A 21,492-nucleotide genomic window follows, 5' to 3' on the forward strand; every position below is an offset into this window, starting at 1 on the left:
TGGAAATGGCAGCTGTTGCTGAAGCAGATCAAGTGGACACAGTGCAACTGTGCCCTGCTTTCCGTTCCTTCTGTTTTCCCGTATTTTTTTCCCCTGTGTGTCTTTAGTAATGAGCAAATTGCTACAATTTAATTTTTCATGGCTAATAAAACTGCTGGCATGCTAAATTAATAGCATTAAGATTACAGCAGTGCCTTATTTCTTTCACCAGCATGACGCTGTGAACACTCCCAATATTTTTTCCACCCCCCCTGTGTACATAAGAACACACCTGTGCCATCCCAAAGCTGCTTTTGCTCCTCAAATTTTAGGTTATTCTTGCTATAGATAATTGTAGATTTTGCCGGGAATTCATTCTCAGCTGAAATGCTTTGACAGTGAATAAAAAAAAAAAAAAAAAGACCTTACTTTCCCCAGATTTTCTTGATCCCCTTTGGACTTTTTCTGTTTTCTGGAGACCACGGAGATTGTGGACCTGAATCCGTTCCCGAAGAGAGAGGTGAAAGGTCATCTGAGACCACTGTGCCATCCATGTTCTCTGTTTCTCCTGCGTTAAGAACAGTGTTATAGTCACATTTTATACTAATTTTTGATAAGGTTGTTGTCTGGGAGGCTGATGCTTAAATGCAGAACATGATATGAAAGTAGAGATACCTATAACATCATTCTTTTATTTAAAAAAAACAAACATGCTCAGAAGGTGAAAAACAGCTGGACACTTGATTAAAAAAAAAAAAAAGAAAATAATAAAACATTGGGTAAAATAATTCTGTCATTTCATTCTTTTCTATTTAACTACATTATTTGAATTAGTTTAAGGTCTTCTTGCCTGCTCTTAATACCTCAATTCCTCCATCGAAAGCAGTGGGGATTTTTCTAAACTGAGTGAGAACGAAAGCAGGAGTAAGTGTCATAAAAAGAAACTCCATGTGAATGCCACACAGCAGGAGCTATTACTTCATTTCAGTACTGCATGTAAGGAGCTCAGTCTAGGGGACCCAGCTGGGATTAGTATTCCATAGGGAAAGGGAGGGGGAAAGGAAAGAAACAAAGTAAGCAGCAAACTGAGTGTTAAAGTTGCATCTTGTTTGGATACAGTACCTAGCACAGGCGCACTGACACTCCTGCCGCGATCTTCAGTCATCCCAAGAAGCAGAAAGCCAGATGGAGAAGCAAAGAAGATACAAAACACCAGCAAAATAAAGTTACAGAAGGGCAAAGTAGTTAAGCTGAGCATTAAAAGCAGAAACAAAAAGAAAAAGAAGCAGCTATGCTTGACGTGGAAGTGAATATGCGTTGGTGTGCACAAGACCCAAGAACTCTGTACAGATCATCTTAAACAGGTAAGGATGAAAATGGATCTGTTTGGGCTTTCCTAACTATTCTTGGAAAGTTTCAGCTCTTTAAGCAAAGACTACAGAGCTCTATGAAGCCTGCAGAGTATCTGAAATGAAGCAGTGGCTAAGATTACATCAAATTGCTCTGAAACACAGAATTGGAGGTGGAATGAATTCACTGCACGTGCAAGAAACAAACCAACCTGCAGAAAAAAATTCTCTTAACTCAGTGTATTTAAGAAGCCATTGCTTGTTTCTAGAAAAAAAAAAAACATTTTCCTTTTCAAGCTCACCCACCCTTGGATAATCCTGCAGTTGAAGACACTACAGCATGGCTCATGCATTGCCTACAAAGTTGCCATCACAGAAAAGCTCTTTCAAAACCCCTAAACAACCACAGCCTATTGCAACCTTGAAATTGCAGCGTGCTAGCAGCTTTAGGGACCACGAGGCCTTAAAATTAACCAACCCCCACCAGAGAAAAAACACCTACAGCCAAACAAAAAAAACCTCACTGTAACTTTTAAAGTGCAGGAAGACTTCAGAATCACAAGGGTTACTCTTGTGCCTGAGCTCCCAAGCCCTTCAGTCCTAAAAAAATACCTGGTCCTGCGCCTCACTCTTAACACCTTTTTGTCAACAAATCTGTGCTTAAGGTGCCACTGAAAAGAAATTAATACAGGATTCCACAGGGCTGTGGTTGTGGAATGGAAATATATTTGTAGTTCCAAAATTCACGGATGTTTTTCTGCAAGCAGTATATTAAATTTTCACTAGTGGGTCCCCCACAGCTAAGCAACCAACAGAGCTGATAGAGGGATTTTTACCCAAAATGTTCATGTTTCTGATGGTTGTACTGAGAAGTTTCAAATGGTATTGTCAGGTGCAACAGGAAAAAAAAAAAAAAAAACCAAACAAAACCCTCAAAAAGAAACTCATCCTTCATTCTGCCATGAGCTATGGGAATATTTCTGGTATTTGTTAAAGAAAGAAAAAAGGAAAAAGCAGTAGCAGGACATTCCCTAAGCGAACATCGCAGTGCATTGCTCTGGCACAGCAGATTCCATCCCACTCTGTGTCCCAACCCCTCAGACAGTTTGTGGGGAGAGAGGCACAGGTACATACTCAGGCCAGGGACGCCGTTGTCATCGTTGTCACTCGTGCCACACCCCTCTGGGGAGCTGTACATTCCCTGCTCTCCGTTCTGCAGGGCTCGGGGCAGCTTTCCTGGCAGCGTTTGGTACTTGCTGCCTTTCCCCACTGGCTTACTCTGTTGTTTTTAAAAGAGTGAAAGAGAAAATGAGTACAAAATCAAATCGCTCACAGCATCTGCAATCTGGTACATGATGTTCTTAAAGCTGAGAAAAAATGTATGGTTCAAAATGAACTTCACTCCCTGCAAGTTCCTGCTTGCAGATAACTCAATTTAAACCCATCCATCAGCTGACAGTTTCCTAGCTAAGACACAGCCTTGCCTTCCCTCATCTGCTCCTCCCACTTCATCCACTCTACATTAATTTAAAATATATGTTAAATATTATCTGCTCCTCCCACTTCATCCACTCTGCATTAATTTAAAATATATGTTAAATATTACCTGGTTTTGCCATAAGAATTTTTCTAGCTGTCCCTCTCTCCCCCAGGACCCTGTCACTATTTAATTGTTTGATCTTTCCAAGGTCAGCTCTGATAGCACCAAATATGTATTTAGTTACGTCTCAGATCATTTTTTCTCCACCAGACTTTCTCTGTTTCTGCCTCACAACTGTATCTCAGGAATTCAACCCAAAAGTATTGGTACACCTTAAATTTCCACAAATGTATTTCCTACCACCATTAATAACAGTAAAAGAATCAAAACCAAAGTTAGGATACAGAAATTTAACTTTTGTAAGGACAAAAATCTCTTTGCATAGTCAGAATTTTAAATGTGAAGGTTTTTTTTTTTTTTTTTTTTTTTAAGATAATTACAGCTAAATATAATTGCCAGTTCTATTACAGAACCTAACTTTCCTTGCATTCAAGTGATATCTACTTGGGCTCCTTGCTCCTTTCACAAGGGTAGATGAAATGTTCCCATAAATCTGATGGATTTGAGCCTAATAAGTTATTTTTCCAGGCAAAGCACATGTTTCACATGTGTACTTTTGCCTACAGTTTTGGAAATGGCTTGTTGGGATTTCTTCAGCACTGAATCCAGATGAAGAGATGGACAAGCCAACACTCTGGGTGAAAGCTGTAGGGCAGGGATGCTTTTTGAGACAAGCAGCGACCCTGCAGCTCCAGCTGACATTAGTAGGGGGAATGGTGTACACCCAATATTTTGGAATAAATTCCCTCTGGTAAATGTTTCAGTATCAGAATGGAGGTTTCATAGGAAAACTTTGCACTGGAAAGATGCAAACCATATTTAGTACAGAGGAACATACAGTGTGCTCCTATTCAGTAACCCCATTCCAACAAAATTTTTTCCAAACATTGTCTGTGACAGGATGATACATTAAAAATTCTATGAGACAATCACTGCTTTATCTGTTCTTATTCCAAGGCCTAGAGGATTCTTTGGATACTACAACTGCAGGCCAGATTGCTCAGTTCCTCAGCTCTGCTCCTTTTTGGCAACTGCAGGAATACATCCCGATTTGTACCAAAACTATTGTGAGAGTAGAGAAATTGTGTCTTACATCAGCAGTGTGCATTCTGAGACTGACTGACCTCAGCTTCATGTAACAAACTTCTAGATAAAAAGTAAGAAACCAAAAGATTTCCCTCTCAAATCTTTACCCCCTGTGTTTGTAAGCACTGGAACTATGCAAACATTTTGAAGAGAAAATGAATATAAAATGCAAACCAGCCATACCATCACAGCACATCACACCACACCACACCAGAGAATTGTTAGGGAAGGTTGCAGTTAATATACCTCTTGTTCTACAACAGGCTGTGCTGGTTTTCCATCTACATACTATGGAGTTTCAGGGAGGGCAATTTCAAAGTTTTGTGGAAAAAAGCAACAGACAAATGTTAGTATTAACATACATACATGGAACATCAAATGTAGTCTTATTGCTATAGAGATGGTGCTTAACATATGGACAATACATTACAAGGACTGTTCCCTCTTAATTTCATCTCAATCCAATATTTAATACTAACTGTGTTTGCTCATTCCCCACTCTACAAAATTCCTGTTTAAGTTCTGCTGTGATCAAAGGAATTTTGCTATTTTCAGGTTTCTGGGTGGTCCCTTTAGAGTTGCTTTGAGCTGGGAACACAACAGCTGTTTAACAGACCAGCATGAAAACAACTGACATAAAATAATACACACAATCCTGTATGGATCCAGCTGAAACCATAAAGAGCTCTGATAGAAACCAAGTGATAAAAATTCCACCACAGTTAGGTCAGGGACACCCATGTGGTTTATTATTTTATTATTATTATTGCTGGAAGCAGTGGGAATTTGAGCTTTGAGCAAGGCAGAATAACTCCAGCATAAATGTGTAGGTCCAGCCTTATCACAGCATATCACAGAAATAAATTCAGACTTTTGGTTTAAGACAAGAAAATAAAAGTTATGACAAGAAAATCTTTATTAATTCTTCATTGAAGGAAATGTTAGTTCTGATTTGTCACGTGTGACTACAATCAAATGAATACAGCAAAAATTTCACAAATTTAATTCTACCTGGTCACTACCATCTCCAGCAAGTCAAGAAAAATATTAAAATATTTAAGAACTGGAGCAATTATATGACTGGTATCTGATTTCAATGGCATTACTGGGTCTAGATCACCTGGTATTAAACCTAATTTGAGTACAGAAAACAACAACAGTCTCACAAAGCAGAATTACAAAAGTGTAAAAAAATGTCAGTGTACATAATGACAAAACAGGACCGTGGACCACAATGTAACAAGACTTTGCAAATTGGGAAGTTTTACTCTGGGCTGGAATGAAAGCCCTTGACGTGCTCCTGCTGCTGTAACTAAGGCAGCATTGCTGCCATCTTCAGGAATGCCATTTGGCTCAGAAAGCTCAGGGAAAACACTGTTACATGCACACAGCCAGAAAGGAATCCTATCTGGAAATACCCAGTCCCAACATTTAGCTACTTTCAGGATTAGCTGCCTTAATATGTTTAATGATTTGTAAGTAAAAAAATACTTTAAAAAAACCCTATAAACAAAATATTGCAGTTTAACAAAATGACTCCTTGTTATTTCTTGTATTTCACTTAAATATTTTTGTTTCTTTAAGGGCAAAAACTTAATTTGAAGGTGTGTCCACGTGAGTGTGTCAGCCAGTTTGGAAATGGGGGGAAAAAGACCTGAGCTGTTTTAGGGCTCTTTCCCCACATACAGAGTTAGTGGTGGTTAAAGTTACTACAATGTATAACAAAAATAATATTTATACTTGATCTTTGTCTTTTAGCTGTGACATTAAAAACCAGAAGCTGTGATTACAAATAAAACCAACCTTTTCCAAGGATTCGCTCTGCAGGTCTTCTAAACTACTTGACTTTTTTTTCTGTGGAACCCTTAACAAAGGCACAGGCAGAAGAGCAGCAGTTAATACAGCACGGTTTGTTTGCATGTCAGCAGTGTCTCAAACAGAGCTCAGAATTAAAAGATTCTTTTATTTTATTGTGCTTTAAAGTCTGAAAGTCATGGCATTGAGAACTGCAATAGGTGAAGGCAGAAGGAGCAGCAAGGCATCCTCTGACCAGCAGTGAAAGGCAGCCAGGCCCAGTGGGCAGCTGTAGCCTTGTACCTCTAGGTGGTCTCAGAAACTCTTAACAAGCACAGTAAAAACTCTCTGTGAGCAATGTGCAACATTTAGGGATTTTAGAAAGGAAAACTGTTTTACATTTCGATGACAGTTCTTACCTATTTGTGACTTCCAACGATTCTTCCTGCTGAGAGTTTAAATTACTTGAAGGTACTGGAATGCTTCCACTTTAAATAGAAATAAATTTACATATAAATATATAAAATATGACACATAAACATAAATACATAGATATAGTTTATATCAATAAATAACATTGAAATCTATATAACACATTTATATGTATAATATAGTATAATATATAGTATAACAATATAATATATATTCTTGTATATTACATATTTATAATATAAATATATTTATATTATAAAATATATTATATAAATATATATTATATTAGATATAAAAATGCTGATTTATTCCTATAATTTAAACCTTAAACATCTAAGCGTTGCAAACCTCCACGACAAGCACAGCTTTCACAATGCCCAAAAGTGCAGCAAAGCCAAGAACAGTCAAGGGAAGATGCCAACTGTTAAATAATACATAATACAATTTATTGTCCAAATAATACAATTTTTAGCACCACAGGAGAAAGAAAGGTCTTGCCTGATTTCCACGGCTTTGTGTGGCACTGGAGGGAGCACAGCTGGTGACAATTCTCCTGCAGAGGCCTGGGGAAGATACAAGAGTTTCAAGCCTGTAGCTCTGGTGCTTTCTGCTGAATCTACTGTGCCCATACCAAGAAATACAAAAATTCGACCAGGGCTGAGCCCTCACCCACATTACTACAGAGAAACCAACAGCAAAAAATCATCTGTACAGCAGAACCTGCTTCTAGAACATCTGTACCTCTGTTTTCAGTAATTCTCCTTGAGAGTTATTAAAAAGATTCCACTTCCTTAAAGTTGCCTCAAGTTCCTCTTCACTGCCACCAGAGACAGGAGAGCCTGAAATGTTTGAGAGAAGAAGTGGAAAGGGAGAGAAAGAGGCAAAGTTTGCTTTCTGCAGTATCAGCTCAACAATCCAGAGCATCATGGCTTGTTCCTTGCTTCTTTTTATTGATTTACTTCATGAACGTTCCAAGAGAGATTTACTCTCATTCTCTATTTTGTGTGTTAAACACATTTACTCTCATTCCCTATTTTTGTGTGTTAAACACAAGTTTCCATTCTGCCATGCAAGGCCTAAAAATATTGTTATTGCTTGTTAATGTGATGGTGTGCATGGAACAAAACTGTCCTTTCAGAAGGTCAAGTTTCCCAGATTCAATTCAGTGCTGAAAATTATGGTGGCAACTTAAAATGAGATTGTCCTAAAACCCACTCCACTTCCTACAGTGTAAATGAGAAACGGGACACAGATTTTTCCTCCCACCCCAGATTTTGAAGTTAAATACACAGAACTGTGTGGAGCAAAGCAATGTGGGTTTTCAGTTGTTCCTTCCAAACAAAATTTGTCTCATCAGCTGTCAGGGTTCTCCTTAGTGGAAGGGAAATGAGTTCTCCCTCTCTAGGATCATTTCATGCTGTGAATCATGGCTGATGGTCACAGGTCATAATGATCACAGGAACCACCACATAAACTAAAAATAAAATCAGGAAATTATTCACAAGCCATTTTACCATGAGCTGCAATCATTATGTCCTTGACCCTCCTGTACTGGCTTAGCAGTAGTGTCAGCTCCTCTATCCGACGGTCCTGTGGAAAACATGAAATAAATTGAGTTACATTTTAAATCCTTCATTTTAAACTGCAGAAACGCTGTACTACATCTCTGTGATTTTAATGAAAACAGGCTCAGTCTTTCACATGCCCTGTAAGAAATGTTATTTGCCTTTGTACACAATATTTGCTTGACAACATGAAATTATAGATGTAAGAAAACCAGAGGAGTTGGACATTAGAGCTTTTTTTGAGAAATAAATGTTATGAGCCACATTAATGTTCTCCAGAACTAATGTTTCACTGCCAGGATTCCCCTCTTGCTAAAGGAAGTTTTTAGGGATGCATATTATTGTTTATGTGGTCATATATGGGTGTGCCACCATGCAGGAAAATCCCACAGCTTGATTTATTACCACAAAAATGACAGTCTCCTGAAGAATGAATCCCTTTTCTCATTTAGTCCTTACAGAAAACGTGTTATTTGGAGCATTTCAGAGATTCAAAACCATAATTTCATTCTTAACACATAGAACAAGGATTATTTTCTCACCTTTTCTTCATTTGCAGCCAATAATGTCTCCATTCCTATCTTCAACCGCTGAACTTCTTGGTCTGAAAATGTTTTAAAATGTTGTAAGAGAAATAAGACTTGCTATGTTTACTGCAAATAGATGCTTTGTGATACTTTCCCTGTGTTCTTACTAATAACCAAAACCATGTCAGTGGCATGGCCAGTGCACTACTAAATTACAATTAATGTAGATTATTTTCAGAAGCTGAACTATTAAAAGTATTGCACAACACAAACACCTTGGTTTTGCTTACAAAAGACTACCTAACACTATTTTAAACTATGGAAGTCAAGCAATGGAAAAGAAAAGAAACACTGAAGCTCATTTTGCAAAAGATGAGAGTGTGCTTGCTGTTATATACTTAAGGAAATAATTTAAAGTAGGACTGAAAATAAATTCCATCTGAGAAGTAGTTAAAGTACATCCATGAACTTGGGAATGAAAAATAACAAAAAACTGGTTTGATACAAGGAAATTCTGTAAAATGTTATTTACTTAAATGTTTCATTATGGGCAACTTGGTTTAAATCTACGTCATGAGCTAATGCAGAATTTTCTCACACACAGTTTAGTGATACAGAGTTAGGGTTAGGTAAAGTTAAAATCAAGTCAATTAAAACACCCTCTCTGAAATTTATGAGGTTGTTAATCACATCCTAACTTTGCTGAACCAAATCTCTCATTTTTCTCTATGCAATAGTCCCAGCAAGTCTTCCTGAGGAAACCAAGTGTGATGGAGACAGAACCTGAAATAGTTCTTCTCTTGTAACTACCACCTCCAGCCATTCATGCTTTGACATTAAACCAGAGACAACTGTCCCCCAAAAAACCATGAAAACAGATATGGCAGCAGGCATGAAGGGAGAAAGGGGAAAGAAAATCAACATTGCCAAAGAGCATCTGTGAAAGAAGGTTTTACAAATGAATCTTGAACGCACAATGTCATAGCTAAACTATTTGAAAAAGCTGTAATTAGTTTTTATTGCGGGGGTTCTGGAAAGTGCACACCTTGCAATGATTATGTTTAAAACATGTAAGTAAACCTCACAGGTGTTTTCTCAAAGAAGAGACACAGGACATGCACAGGCACAGCCAAATCAAAAACTAAAGCCAGCAGGCAGTGGGCAAGCGACTGGGAGACTTTTCAAAAAAATCACAGGCCTACTAATTTCTCTTTATAAATATTAGACTTCAAAAAGGACTGGTGTCAAGGTAGATTTAAGCACACTAAATCAAATTTTACTTACAATATTCATTAACATCATCAAGTATAGGGACATTTATTCAGACTTTTTATTTTAAATTTAATGCAGTGGTTTAAAAAAAAAAAAAAGCCTAAATCCTCCCCTCCAAAGAGAAAGGCTTTTTCAATTAAAGCTGTCTTTCTCATTTTTAAATGGGGTTTATATATGTGCAAATAAAAGGGGGTAATTGTTAAGTTTTGGCTCTGTTAACCTTGACAATGTCCCTTTGAAGTCCAACAATTTGATTTGTGAACCTCTGACCTTTATTTCTGCAGTAAAATCTTACTGAGCAGGGAAAGGAGCTGTCTGCTTGCTGCAAGCACTGAAAGCAGTGTCTCGTGTGTGTTACAATTAGACAGGCAAATCTAAACAGACGTGGAATTATTGCTGCAGAAGGCATCTGAGTTAACATTGGTGTGAAAGGAGCAGTGAGATGAAGCCAAAAGGGAATTGCAAGGCTTACGTTTTTCTTTTAGCCTTCTCCTATAAACTTCCTCTACGATGGTAAGTGGTGAGAGTCAAATAAAGTATGCAGAAAAAGCACATATTAGATCAATTTTGCAATTTAATTAGGATATGCATTCTAGCATACTAAAGTACATTCACATAATTTTTCAACTTTATTTGAGAAGACCACCTAAAATTCTGATAAATCAATACTTTTTTTTTTGTTTTCAGAAGGATTGTTACTGTTTCCATTCAAATACTTTCCTTGAATGTAGCCCATGGATTTTGTGGAGGGTTTGATTCTTCTGCCACTGGATTCAAGGACAGTTTTATCACACTTCTACAAGCTGCTGAGTTCTAGATTCCCTGTCATACCACCATCTTTCCTTTGAAATACCATACATTATTTGGGAATCTCACAGAAAATACATAATTCTATTAGTAGAAGGGTTCCTCTACCAAGCACTGCTGTTAGACAAACTAATTTTCTGGTTAGACATGCAGTTCTCTACATGCACAAGCTCTGCAGCTGAGTGAGATCACCACAAGGAGATGTTAAGTCACTTTGTTGGAATGAACCAGAGGAGACTCTTGGGAAGCCCTGGGAAGAGGGAAGCACAGCACATGGAAATTCACATCCCAGCCAGGGCAGTCTTGGGAAGCCTCAGTTCGCCCCCACAGAAGCTGTTAGAGCAGCAAAGCTGGTGCCCTGTGCTGAGCTGCACACAAATACTCCTGCACGGCTGAGTGGTGGTGCTGCAGAGGAAAAAGGTCCCCAACTCCATATTCTCCTGGCCCAGCAGTTGGCAGGAGCCCCAGGGAGTGAATATTTCAGAGAACTGTGGCACCACTGGTTGAGACCAAAGGCTAAACAAACTGGTTTGTTTGCCATTGACCTGTGTCAAGAGAAACAAACAGAAACCTGCAATATCAAGAGACCTCTAAACCAGTCTGGGCTGGAGGGACACTGAAAGTCCAAACTTTCATGGGACAGGGAGCCTGGATGAGACACAGCCATGAAGAAAGGAAACAATGACTCTTTTAGGATGTTTGGACATTAAGCTACTACTGTGACTCTTTTTTTCCCCCCTAAAAACCAGAAACTGTAAAGATTTTTCAGAGAAATATTTCAAGGTGTACCTGAAAAATAAATTCCCATTGAACTACAATGAGTCTTTACAATTATAAATAAAACACCAACAGAAAAGTTTCAGGGCCCTGAGGATACTTATTTCAATTTGTGCTGCTTCTAGACAGGAATAGTTTCACACATTAGAGGCCTCTACTTGACCAGAACACAGAATGAATTGACACTACTTTTCCACCCATAATAAATTTTAACTCCATTCTTGTATTTCTTTGTATCTCTTTGCAATCCTGCACCAAGCTGCTACCAAAAAAAAACATTAGAGTTCCGAATTTTTAATTTTGTTTCCCCTCCTCTTACCTCTTTCTGCCACTTCAGTGTACGAGGAGGTTCTGGAGAGCTGACTTTGCAAGCGTTCTATCTCTGCATCTTTGAGAGCCAGCTGCTCCTGGAGCTGGGCTATCTCAGCCTGGAAAAAAGCAAAGCAAGGTCAGAATAACTTCCCCACCCATTGTCTGTGAGTCTGTCCCAGGAACGAGGAGATGTCTGAGTGAGGCTGTGATTGAGCTCAGGATATTTCACAGACACAAGAACACATATTTATGCTGCTATTGCTATTAGAGAAGCTCATTTTCCCCAATGCAATTAACTCTTGGAGAAGACAGAATAATGTTTCCAAGCATTTATGTAGGTAAGAAAACTCTGGAAAGCTCTCAATACTACAAAGTTGGACACGTAATAATAATGACTATTATAGGGAACTCAAACTTTGCATGAAGACCTCTAAAAGATATCAAAGGATTTTTAAACAGATACTGGTTATTTTTATTTTATTTATTTTATTATTTATTTTTATCTTTAATCCTAGTTACTATTTATTAGTATAACTGAGAATCTATTAATGCTGAGCCTTCTCAGCAAGATAACAAAACTGTTTTTCATCAAAACAGCAAATAAGATAGAAGGAAAGCACAGCCTGGAAAACCACCACACACATGCAACAGAATACCATATACTGGAGATTTAGGGCTGCCACCAGATTTGGATAGAAAATCTCATATGAAAAAGCTCAGCAAGACAGAGGGAGAAGAATTCTGTAATTGTTCAGCTTGAAATGCAGTGATTCTAATCAGCTTTTTATATTTATGAGAAAAACTGCTAGCAGCATATTTTAGTAAGTCAGCGGTTTGATATGATTTTCTTCAGAGGTATCAAAACCTCTGTGTGTCAACATTCTGCATTTCCCCTGTAAAAGCACACCAAGCCTCCTTGCAGATGAAGGACAGAAAAAAAAATGGGGTGGGGAAAAAGGGAAGAAAAAAAGCAAAGAAAAACGACAAAAAAAGAAGAATGTGACCAGTTTCTCAAAATATTAAAATAAAGCAGGAAAGATGCAAACCACTAAACATTATCCAAACAGAGAGAAACATGGATTAATTAACACACAAACTTATTTTCACCAGGAAGCAAGCAGTTGGATTGCAGGGTAACATCACTGCTCTGCCTAAAATTCCACGTGGAATAGAAGAATCTTCCTTGTTGCATTTCTGAAGGGCTCCTACACTTCCCACTGACTAATATGCTTTTTATATCCAGCCGTGGATATATTCCAATTTTTCGCCTAAGAAGCTGGAACAACAGGAAGACAAAAGCTTGCAGACCTCTTAATACCAGATCTGGTTTTGCCTCCCCTGCTCTACTCAATCTCAGGGCTCTTTTAAAAGCTCTTTTTTTCCCTTAATGTCCAATTCATGTCATCTCTGATTGTTTTTCTGCTTCCCCTTTCTTTCCTTGTACTTTTCTTCCTTTCTAGTCCTGCATCTTCTTCTCTCCCTCAGTGGGTTTTATGATTCTTCTTTACTATTTTCCTTCTGCTCCTACATTTTCCATAATTTCTATCTGTCTTGGCAGCTGGCCACACACTGCTTGAGAAAATATTTTCCCAAAGACTGTTCATCTCCACCATGTCAGAGAAAACATTTTCATGGATTGAAGAACTATTATCTTAATGAGAAAAAAGACATGACAGCAACATTCTGTTATTCATCCAAGAATTCTCAAAAGAAAGAAATGCTAATACAAATAAAAGCTGTTTGTCATGTCTGGATCAAGCTATCAAGCATTAAATGGAAAATTCAGTTTAATAATTTGAAATGTTTCTCCAAGATTCAACCACAAGTCAAGAGTCAGTCACTCACATCAACAGGGATTATTACACAAATGAAAGGAGATGTGATTACAGCACAAGAAGGAAAAATTGTATGGTGCTTTTTAATCCAGTGGAAAAGGGCTAAAAATTCAAACTAGAAATGACAGTGAGAATATTCCAGTAGAAAAATTAATTGCTGGGGAAAATGATTAAATGTCTGACATGCCAAGTTCCTCCAGATTATGATCCAACAGCTTTGAAGGACTTAAGGTCAACAAAAGTGTAAGGCAGCCGTGCAGTGTGAGATACACAAAGTCAAAGCAGATGATCTAATGGTGTATTTTGGGCTTAAGGTCTATGAAAACAAATTCCATAGTAAGCAAACACCCAACAAACTTTGCATGTCTCCTCAGGCTGGAAAGTATATCCCACAGAGTCTTGTCACCATTATGCAAATCAAGGCCAGGAAGCCTTCAAAGAGGCCTTTACTCTGAGCTGCTCTTTGCAAGTCAAAATGCCTTTGGTGGTTTCCTAAAATAAGAATTGCAAGAAGTACCAGACTGAAAACTGCATGGAGGGAGCAAAAGGCACAAAGAAAGCTACACCACCTTCAAACCAAGATACTTATTCCAAAGATGGTTAAAGAAAACTTGACTTCATAGCTACCCTGCCACAAGGTAAATGTCAGTAAAATAAATATTGATGAGAAATGGAACATATCCCTTCCCAGCTGATAGAAACCTGCCATGAGAAAATGCCAGGGATTGTGCTTACTTTAGTTGCTTTCAATTTCCACTCATACTGATTTCTTTCGTTTTCCAGTTCTTCCACTTTAATTTTGAGGTGTCTGAGTTCCTGTAACAAACCCTGCAGAGGAAGAAGGAAATTAAAGGTAAGGTTTTCCTGGCAGATATAAATTTTTCCCAGTCCTGAATTACAGATCATGCATGAACCACACAGTATTCAACATTGAACTGCCACACTAAAAACTGTGACCTGCTCTAAGAACCTGTCCCTTAAATGCCCCTTCTCCCATTCCTTGATAGAATTGTATCTTGCTCATTCTAAAGGACAATATTATTAAAAGCTTGACGGAGCTCTGACAAGACAAAATGTCTTAAAATGAACTGAGGAAAGGAAAAGTTTGAAGGTGTAACCCAATTTTGGACTCCTGTTCAGTATATACATTAAGCATCACACTAACATCTTGGATTACATTAAGATTTATTTGGAATGACTCCTAGATTTGACTCTCAGATTATTTCTCCAAACCACAGCATGTAGTTCTAATAGCCCATTAAGCAGTTCTGCACAAAAACAAGCCCAGAAACAACAGCACTATTTTCAAAATAGGTGCAACACACAGGATAGTTATTTTTGTAATATAAACCTATGAGAGAAGTTACTGAAAAATTCCCTCACAATGCAAGCAGATTACTTATGAGTTCTGGGCATGCAAATTTTAACTGAAGAGATGTGGAAAAAATCTGATTTGAAATCAAGTATTAAAATGTTTTTTTCTAGGCAAACCAGTATCATTCCACCTTCAGTGATAGGAAACCATTTATGCAAAGTAGCTTTTGTTTTGCCATGTGACCCATTTTTGATCAAATACAACCAGGATCTGTTATATAAATTCTGGTACCTACTAATATCAGGGAACAAACAAAACTGTGTTGGATTTGCTATTTTTAAAGTACAAGCAGATTATTTTTATTATGGCTCTTTTCAAAAGAAAAAATGGTACATGTCAGAGAGTCTTTGCTGAAATTATTTTATACCTCTGTTAAGCTCTTAAAATATCCAGGAATCAATAATCTGTGTTCAGAGGGGTGGTTAGGCCACACCATCAAGCACAGCTGGGGTGGCATCATCATGAGGAAAAGTAGCAAACTACCAAACCATGCCAAAACATGCTGCACATCAGACAAATCTCAACTCCCAAATCCAAAAAAAAACCCACACCACACCAGCACTGCAGACTTACAAGTGAAATGGAAACTGTGAAAAATCTGAAAGGGGCAATTGGGTTTTACAGATTTCTGTGCTTTAGTAGACAGCCATCAAGGGAGACCAAATTTGTCCCAGTAACTGGGGTGGAGAGTATGGGGTGAGATTTTTTTTTCCTGGTCATTTTTTATGGCACTGTCACTCTTTGCTAATGAAAGCCACAAAGATTAATGCCAAAACATTCCCAGGGCAGCTCTGGTTAGTGGAATTTAGTTTCTGCAAGAGAGAGAAGAGGCAATACAGAGGCTTCTGCCAAGGGGAGCTTCTCGTACTTCACACCGAGAGCAATTCTTCTGGGCCAGAGGCTCTACTGATCTTGCACCAGATTGAGGACCATTAGGGGTCAAGTCTGCTTTCCTATCTTGAGACTTTCTTTCTTGGATCCTACTATTAATTTCCAGCTGCAGTCTACACATCTGCTCCTGTAGGTCACTGATCAGGTTCACTACTGACTGAAAACATGGGAGGAAAGGGAGAAAAAAAAAAAGACAAAAAAAAAAAAGACAGGTGAGGAAAAACAATGATGCAAAGAACATATTTCTACAGTTGCAGCACAAAGAACTACGTGAAGCACATCAAAGGCAAACTAAATAAAGACAGATTATGTGTTTCCTTTCTGATAAAGCAGATGTAAATGAGTATTGCAAAAAAGCCACAGTTTACATGGAACAGAATCTACATTCCAGACCAATTCATGATTCTGACTCTGAAGTTAAGATCAGAAACTTTTTTTGGAAAGTTTTACAGTCATGTGAGGGATCATTTGGAGCATATTTTAATATGCTGGCTCAGAGGCACACTTTTGCTGAAATGGGACTTGATTGCATTCATTTGCACTTCCAAATCATCCAGCAGGAAGAAACTGCAAAGTGCTCAGCTGGGGCCATAGCCTACCCTTTCATAATTTATACACAGAATTCACTAGCTAAGTAATTCTGTTTCCAGGTCTAGCATGGGGCAGAAAAACAACTCCATTACCTCTCTCTCTGTCTGGGCAGGATCTTGACGTGGAGGAGGAGTTAAGCAACAGATGCAGGAGAAATCAGGAGGGTAACACAGAAGAAAAAGTAATTATTTTGAAGTGCACCAGTTTGCTGGTCAGCTTCTTGGATTTGTGTGTATCAGAGATACACACACAAAAAAATCCAGTTTAGAAAGCAAACCAAAGTCAAATATGAAAATCCATATGATGTTTCACCTAAATTCCCCAACTCTGCAGCAAATAGCACTGAGTAGTTTTTCAGGAATTAAGAGTCTGAAGTGCTTTCCTCTTAGCTTTCATGGACACTAATAACATAAGTTTTGTGACTTCTCAATCTTCTCAAGTGGAAATTTGAGGAGCTTAATCCATCTTTCAAAGGACAGAAAAATATTTTGGTGGACAGAACAACAGATGACACGGCAAATAATTTTTAAATTATTTTCTTCATTAGAGTTGCCAACAATCCTCCTGTAACCTCAATTCTGCAGTAAAATCAGGAGTCTTAGAGCTAGGGAGCAGCAAGGACAGGGCAATAACAGCATTCACAGTCAACTTTGAACATTCACAAAGATTCACCTAACTCACACAAAAGAGTTTCACACATTTGAGTATTTCCTAGCTCACTGTTTAAGATGAAATTCAGAAAAGCATTTTACTTTATACAAATTATGCTCAATCAGGATCACAACGTCTGATGCTCATCCTCTTTCACCCAGTGAACCTTTAATGGACGTAAACGAGGATTAGGTTTGTTTTTTTACCATCCTCTCCACCATCAGGTACCTCCCAGAGCAGCACCAGCTGGGGATGGGAACTGGCAGGACGCTCACATCCATCTCCCTCGCTTTTAGCACCAAGGCTTGGTCTGTGCTCCTCTTTGGCAAGAGCTCTGTCAACCCACACCAGGTTCTGGATGGAGAGGGGCAGCTCCAACAGGATGCACAGATTTCTGAGCACAACCTGGCAGCTGCTCTGCTTCTGGTGACAATGGGGGAGTCCTGAAACACTTCTGCTGCTGCCTTGCCATTCTCTGTTTTGCCTTATTAAAAAGGGGGAAAGGGAAACGTCCACAGACCCCACAGGGCCAGCTTGACAGAACAGAAATGGCAGCAACCCTTATCCCAGTGGAACTCCAGCGTGTGCCTTTGCAATTGTTTCCAGTTTCAAGGCAGAACAGGCCTTTTTGAGGTTCTTTCACAGCATGAACATTCATTAACACAAACTACAACACCTTGATTCAGATGAGACAGCACACCAGACTCCCCAGAGGGAGTCAGTGACTCAGGTTTCTTTGGAATTGCAAGTAGCTTTGCACTAGATATTTAATTCAGAAGTCACAAGAGCCACAAAATACTTGCCAGCAGCTTACAGCCAAACCCACAGACTTATCCCATGCTACAAAAGGAGAAGCAGGACAGACAGAAAGTCTCTTTTGTCCATGTTCAGGTAGAGCAGACATCTGGGCAGCCATAAATCTTATGACAACGCTGCTTCCTCATACCTTGCTACATTAAGAAAAACACATTTTCAAAATTTCTGAGGCTTCTCAGGTAAGAGAAAATCTACACAACCCCTTCAGGCGAGAGTCCAGAAAACCTTCACAGCATTACTGTGTCAAAAGTAGGACTTTATTCCCCAGGAAAGGAATTAAAGTGACAAAGCCAGGAGTAAGGTAGTCCATGCACAAGCAGATATTCTCCTGGCCCATCTGTAACATATATAAATAAATAGCACTTTATATTTAGTATGTACTTTTGAAGAGCCAGAGACAAGTGGCATTCAGTGTGAAATCAATACCTTTGAGAGGAGGTTAGAGATGCTTGGTAAACTCTTTGCTGCTCACTAAAACCAAACCTAAATGACAGCTGCACGGGATAAAGTGAAACCAATCTTACACATTAAAACTCATATTTAGAAGGATGTTTTAATTTGCTTTCTTTTCTCCCAGCCCAACCAGAAAAATAATTCTATACATAATTTCTAAGTGACTGGAAACAGCTGCTGTGAAACGAGCCAGCACAAAATAAGAATAGAGAGAAAACATGGTTGAGAGGAATGATCCTGCAATGCCACATTTAATTTTAAGCTTTTTAAGCCCCATTATTATATTTAGAAAGAGCAGGGTCAGCCATGAAGTATCTGAACACGCTGTTTAAAATGGTTTAACTACTGGATGCCAAAACCAAGAGCAAACTACAGGTAGACTGTTTGTTTTTATCAAAGTGGTTTCTTCATTAGAAAGATGTAGTTGAGCAGTGGAGGCAAAGAGTTCAGGAAAACACTCAAAATATTACCAGATATAAACAGCTGTAGTCTAATAATGTAAATAATATTAATAAATTTCATTCTGATATTTGAAATCATGTCTGTATTGAAAAATTTGTATAATTTACAGGAAAAGGAGCAGAAATTGGGTTAAAGCATTAGAATTCAACTAAGCATCTAATTTGATTGAAAGCAACTCCTGATAAACAGGATTAATGCTTATTCAGGAGAATCTGAAATAGATACACAAATCACTCAACAAGCAAACCAAAAATGCTCTTTGTGTCCCATGCCTTTCCTTACAACACCCACTTTGCTTTGCACACGCAAAGGTTTGCAACTTCCAACATGCCAGAAACCTAATCACACCTTGGGGTAGTTAATAATTCAGCACACACTAACACAACGATTCTCAACTTTTCCATCAGATTAGAATCCTTTTTTCCATCTCAGCAGGAACGTGTCCTATCACTTTGCAACACCGTAAAGGCATCCAGGCTGTTAAAGCTCAACTTTTCCACCCAAGGGGGGCACACACCTCACTGCAGCAGCAGCAGAATTTTGCAGCTCACAGGACCAGACCTCCCAGGCACTCAAAAGTTCTGTCCATAAAAATGCACCCAAAATCTTTGCTGCTTTCCAGGAGCCAGGCTGGCTGTGCGTGCCCTGCAATAATTTAGGCATCCTCAGCCCTGTATTCCACACGTCACGGGAGGCACTGGGAGCAAGCTGCCAACTGCAGCCATCAGGTGCTGCTCAGACCTGTTCAGATTTTCAGGTAGCTTGAGAGTGCTCAGGCCCTCTCAGTACACAAGGCACTGGCAATTATGCCTGAAAGAGCAGGAGAAGTGCCACAGGTGGTAAAAACAGCAGCTGGTGCCTCTCTGGCTTGCAAGCTCTGCCAGAAATTGCTCTCTTTATGTTATCTTTGAATCTCTAAAGAAACTTCAGAGAATAAATAAGCTGAAAGCAAACACACCCCAAATGAGCTACGTCACTGTAGGCAAAGTACTGATGCATAGTTATCACTTATTCCACTAGCAGAGTTATGGAGAGCAAACAGTCCCTAATTCTGCCTGCACTTCAAATCCTCCTAAGTCAATATGGAACAAAGTTTGGGTGTTTTGGTTTTTTTTTTCCTTCCCAGTCAGCAATGTATAAATCTCAGACTCAGCAATCCTTCCTTTCCAGGCAGTCCTCTCCTGCTGGCTGGTCCCCTTACAGGACCACTGAGTAGAGCAACACGTGGCAATTTGTATGAATTTCTCTCTTCCACGATTGCTTTCTTTCCCAGCTCCCACCTGCTGCTCACCACCATGATATGGATGTTGCTCAGCTGAATTCCCTGTTTCATACTCTCTTTCTTAACCAATACAGCAAAATCCAAAGCTCCTTTGATATCCAGAACTCTCCACATCTGAAAGGGAGCAAGGGCTGGAATTGCCTCCAGCCCATGATATTTTTTTTGCACTATTTATTATGCAGCCACGAGGGGAAAGATACATTTGAGGCAAGTGCCCTCCCATGTGCCATTTTAAATACATTAAAATCCCTGATCTCAGCGCTTGTGGCACCCCTGACACTGCTGAGCTGACAGTCTTTTCTGGCACAAAAATGAGGAAAGAGCTCTGGTAGGCCTGGCACAGCCACGTCAGTCCAGCTCCCAGGGAAAGGAAAGGGTTAAGTGAACACCCACTGCAATAAATGCTTCTGGAAGGGACTCTGCCTTGATGAAAGCCAAACTGCAACCTCTGAAGTATAATGGGAGAGAGGAAAAGGAGCTGCATGCTGAAAATGCCTGATCCTACTCCTCACTGAATTCATAGGATGGGTGATACGGGCTGAGCTGCAGGCATAGGAAATCCTATTCCCTGCTGATTTCAGCCCAAAAGCTCGGGTGTGTGACAGCACACCACAGACATGACAAAAATAAAAACAACTAATAAAAGAAACTCACCTCGGCTTTGTTCTGTTTCTCTTCATATTCACTCTGCTCCTTTTCCATACCAACCAGCTTAATCTTCAGGTCTGAAACTTCAGCCATCAGATCCAACTTCTGAGTCTCGAGCGATGTGCGACTTAGCAGCTCCTGAAAGCACAGCAGAATAATTTCCCCAGTTATTTATGTGAGCACTGATAGACTGCCATGTGTTTTATTGGCAGGCCCATATTAAAGCCTCAGTTTGAACTTCAGTGTTTTTCTCAAGTGCTGCAGTTATTTTCATCTAAATGTTCTGTGTTAATCACCAAACCATCGTGTCCCACTCTTTATTTCAAGCAAATGTGTGGTAAACTTAATCCCCGGGCTAGACATGAAATCAAAAACAATACTGAGGCTGAACAAACCCAAACCTACATAATGACACCTTACAAAAGAGTTGGCATCTTCCTAAAACACTCATCAGCCAAAGTTATGCTTTAGGATTACCCTGCAGACCTTCTTGTCACGTGTTATCCAATAAAGGATGTATTGCAGAATGAGCACCTTAACCCAAATTGAGTAGCACAGGCCAGCAACACCTCTACACCAATCAAGAGTAACTTACACCACGTAGTACTGGATGGCTTTTGAGAGCTGTGCAGTGTGGAGGGAACTGCAGTGAAAGAAATGTCCTAACTAAAGTTTAGTTTAAAAACTAAGAAACCCTGTAAAGGAGAAACAGCTGGTCATGGCTTTTGCCTGTGTGCCCCAAGTTTGTTTTGCAGATTGCAGAGCAGACATGCTCTGGATGGAGTCGTATCAGTGTGTTTGGAGATCGGTCAACATTCACACCTTCATTGATTATTTCATTTTTTCAGGAAAGCCAAGGCAAGAAACCATCCAAAATTTAACAGAGTGCATTACATACATCAAATGCCTCTCTCACCTCCACTTACAAAAATAAAAATGTCCCATCAGGAGTTTAAGCCTTACTGAAAAATCCATACTTAGTTTTCCA

At 39.1% G+C, this 21,492-nt stretch overlaps 1 protein-coding gene across 7 annotated transcripts in view; it reads right to left on the reverse strand.

Annotated features, from left to right (window-relative positions):
* The window catches only part of PPFIBP2 (PPFIA binding protein 2), a 93,864-nt gene that overhangs the window by 8,980 nt on the left and 63,392 nt on the right, over window positions 1-21,492 (reverse strand). For 2 of the 7 annotated variants that reach the window (XM_053945001.1, XM_053944998.1), the window contains 14 exons: window positions 20,511-20,642; window positions 14,071-14,163; window positions 11,508-11,616; window positions 10,077-10,109; window positions 8,348-8,409; window positions 7,755-7,830; window positions 6,982-7,079; window positions 6,739-6,803; window positions 6,228-6,296; window positions 5,818-5,878; window positions 4,261-4,302; window positions 2,463-2,607; window positions 1,102-1,134; window positions 409-547 (listed from right to left, as the gene is read on the reverse strand). In XM_053945001.1, the coding sequence (XP_053800976.1) occupies window positions 409-547; window positions 1,102-1,134; window positions 2,463-2,607; window positions 4,261-4,302; window positions 5,818-5,878; window positions 6,228-6,296; window positions 6,739-6,803; window positions 6,982-7,079; window positions 7,755-7,830; window positions 8,348-8,409; window positions 10,077-10,109; window positions 11,508-11,616; window positions 14,071-14,163; window positions 20,511-20,642 (1,157 nt within the window). The remainder of the gene's footprint in view (window positions 1-408; window positions 548-1,101; window positions 1,135-2,462; window positions 2,608-4,260; window positions 4,303-5,817; window positions 5,879-6,227; window positions 6,297-6,738; window positions 6,804-6,981; window positions 7,080-7,754; window positions 7,831-8,347; window positions 8,410-10,076; window positions 10,110-11,507; window positions 11,617-14,070; window positions 14,164-20,510; window positions 20,643-21,492) is intronic. The other 5 variants (XM_053944995.1, XM_053945000.1, XM_053944997.1 and 2 more) reach the window with 3 other exon arrangements.

Source organism: Vidua chalybeata, chromosome 6 (genome assembly GCF_026979565.1).
Source record: "Vidua chalybeata isolate OUT-0048 chromosome 6, bVidCha1 merged haplotype, whole genome shotgun sequence".
In the NCBI taxonomy this organism is placed as follows: domain Eukaryota; kingdom Metazoa; phylum Chordata; class Aves; order Passeriformes; family Viduidae; genus Vidua; species Vidua chalybeata.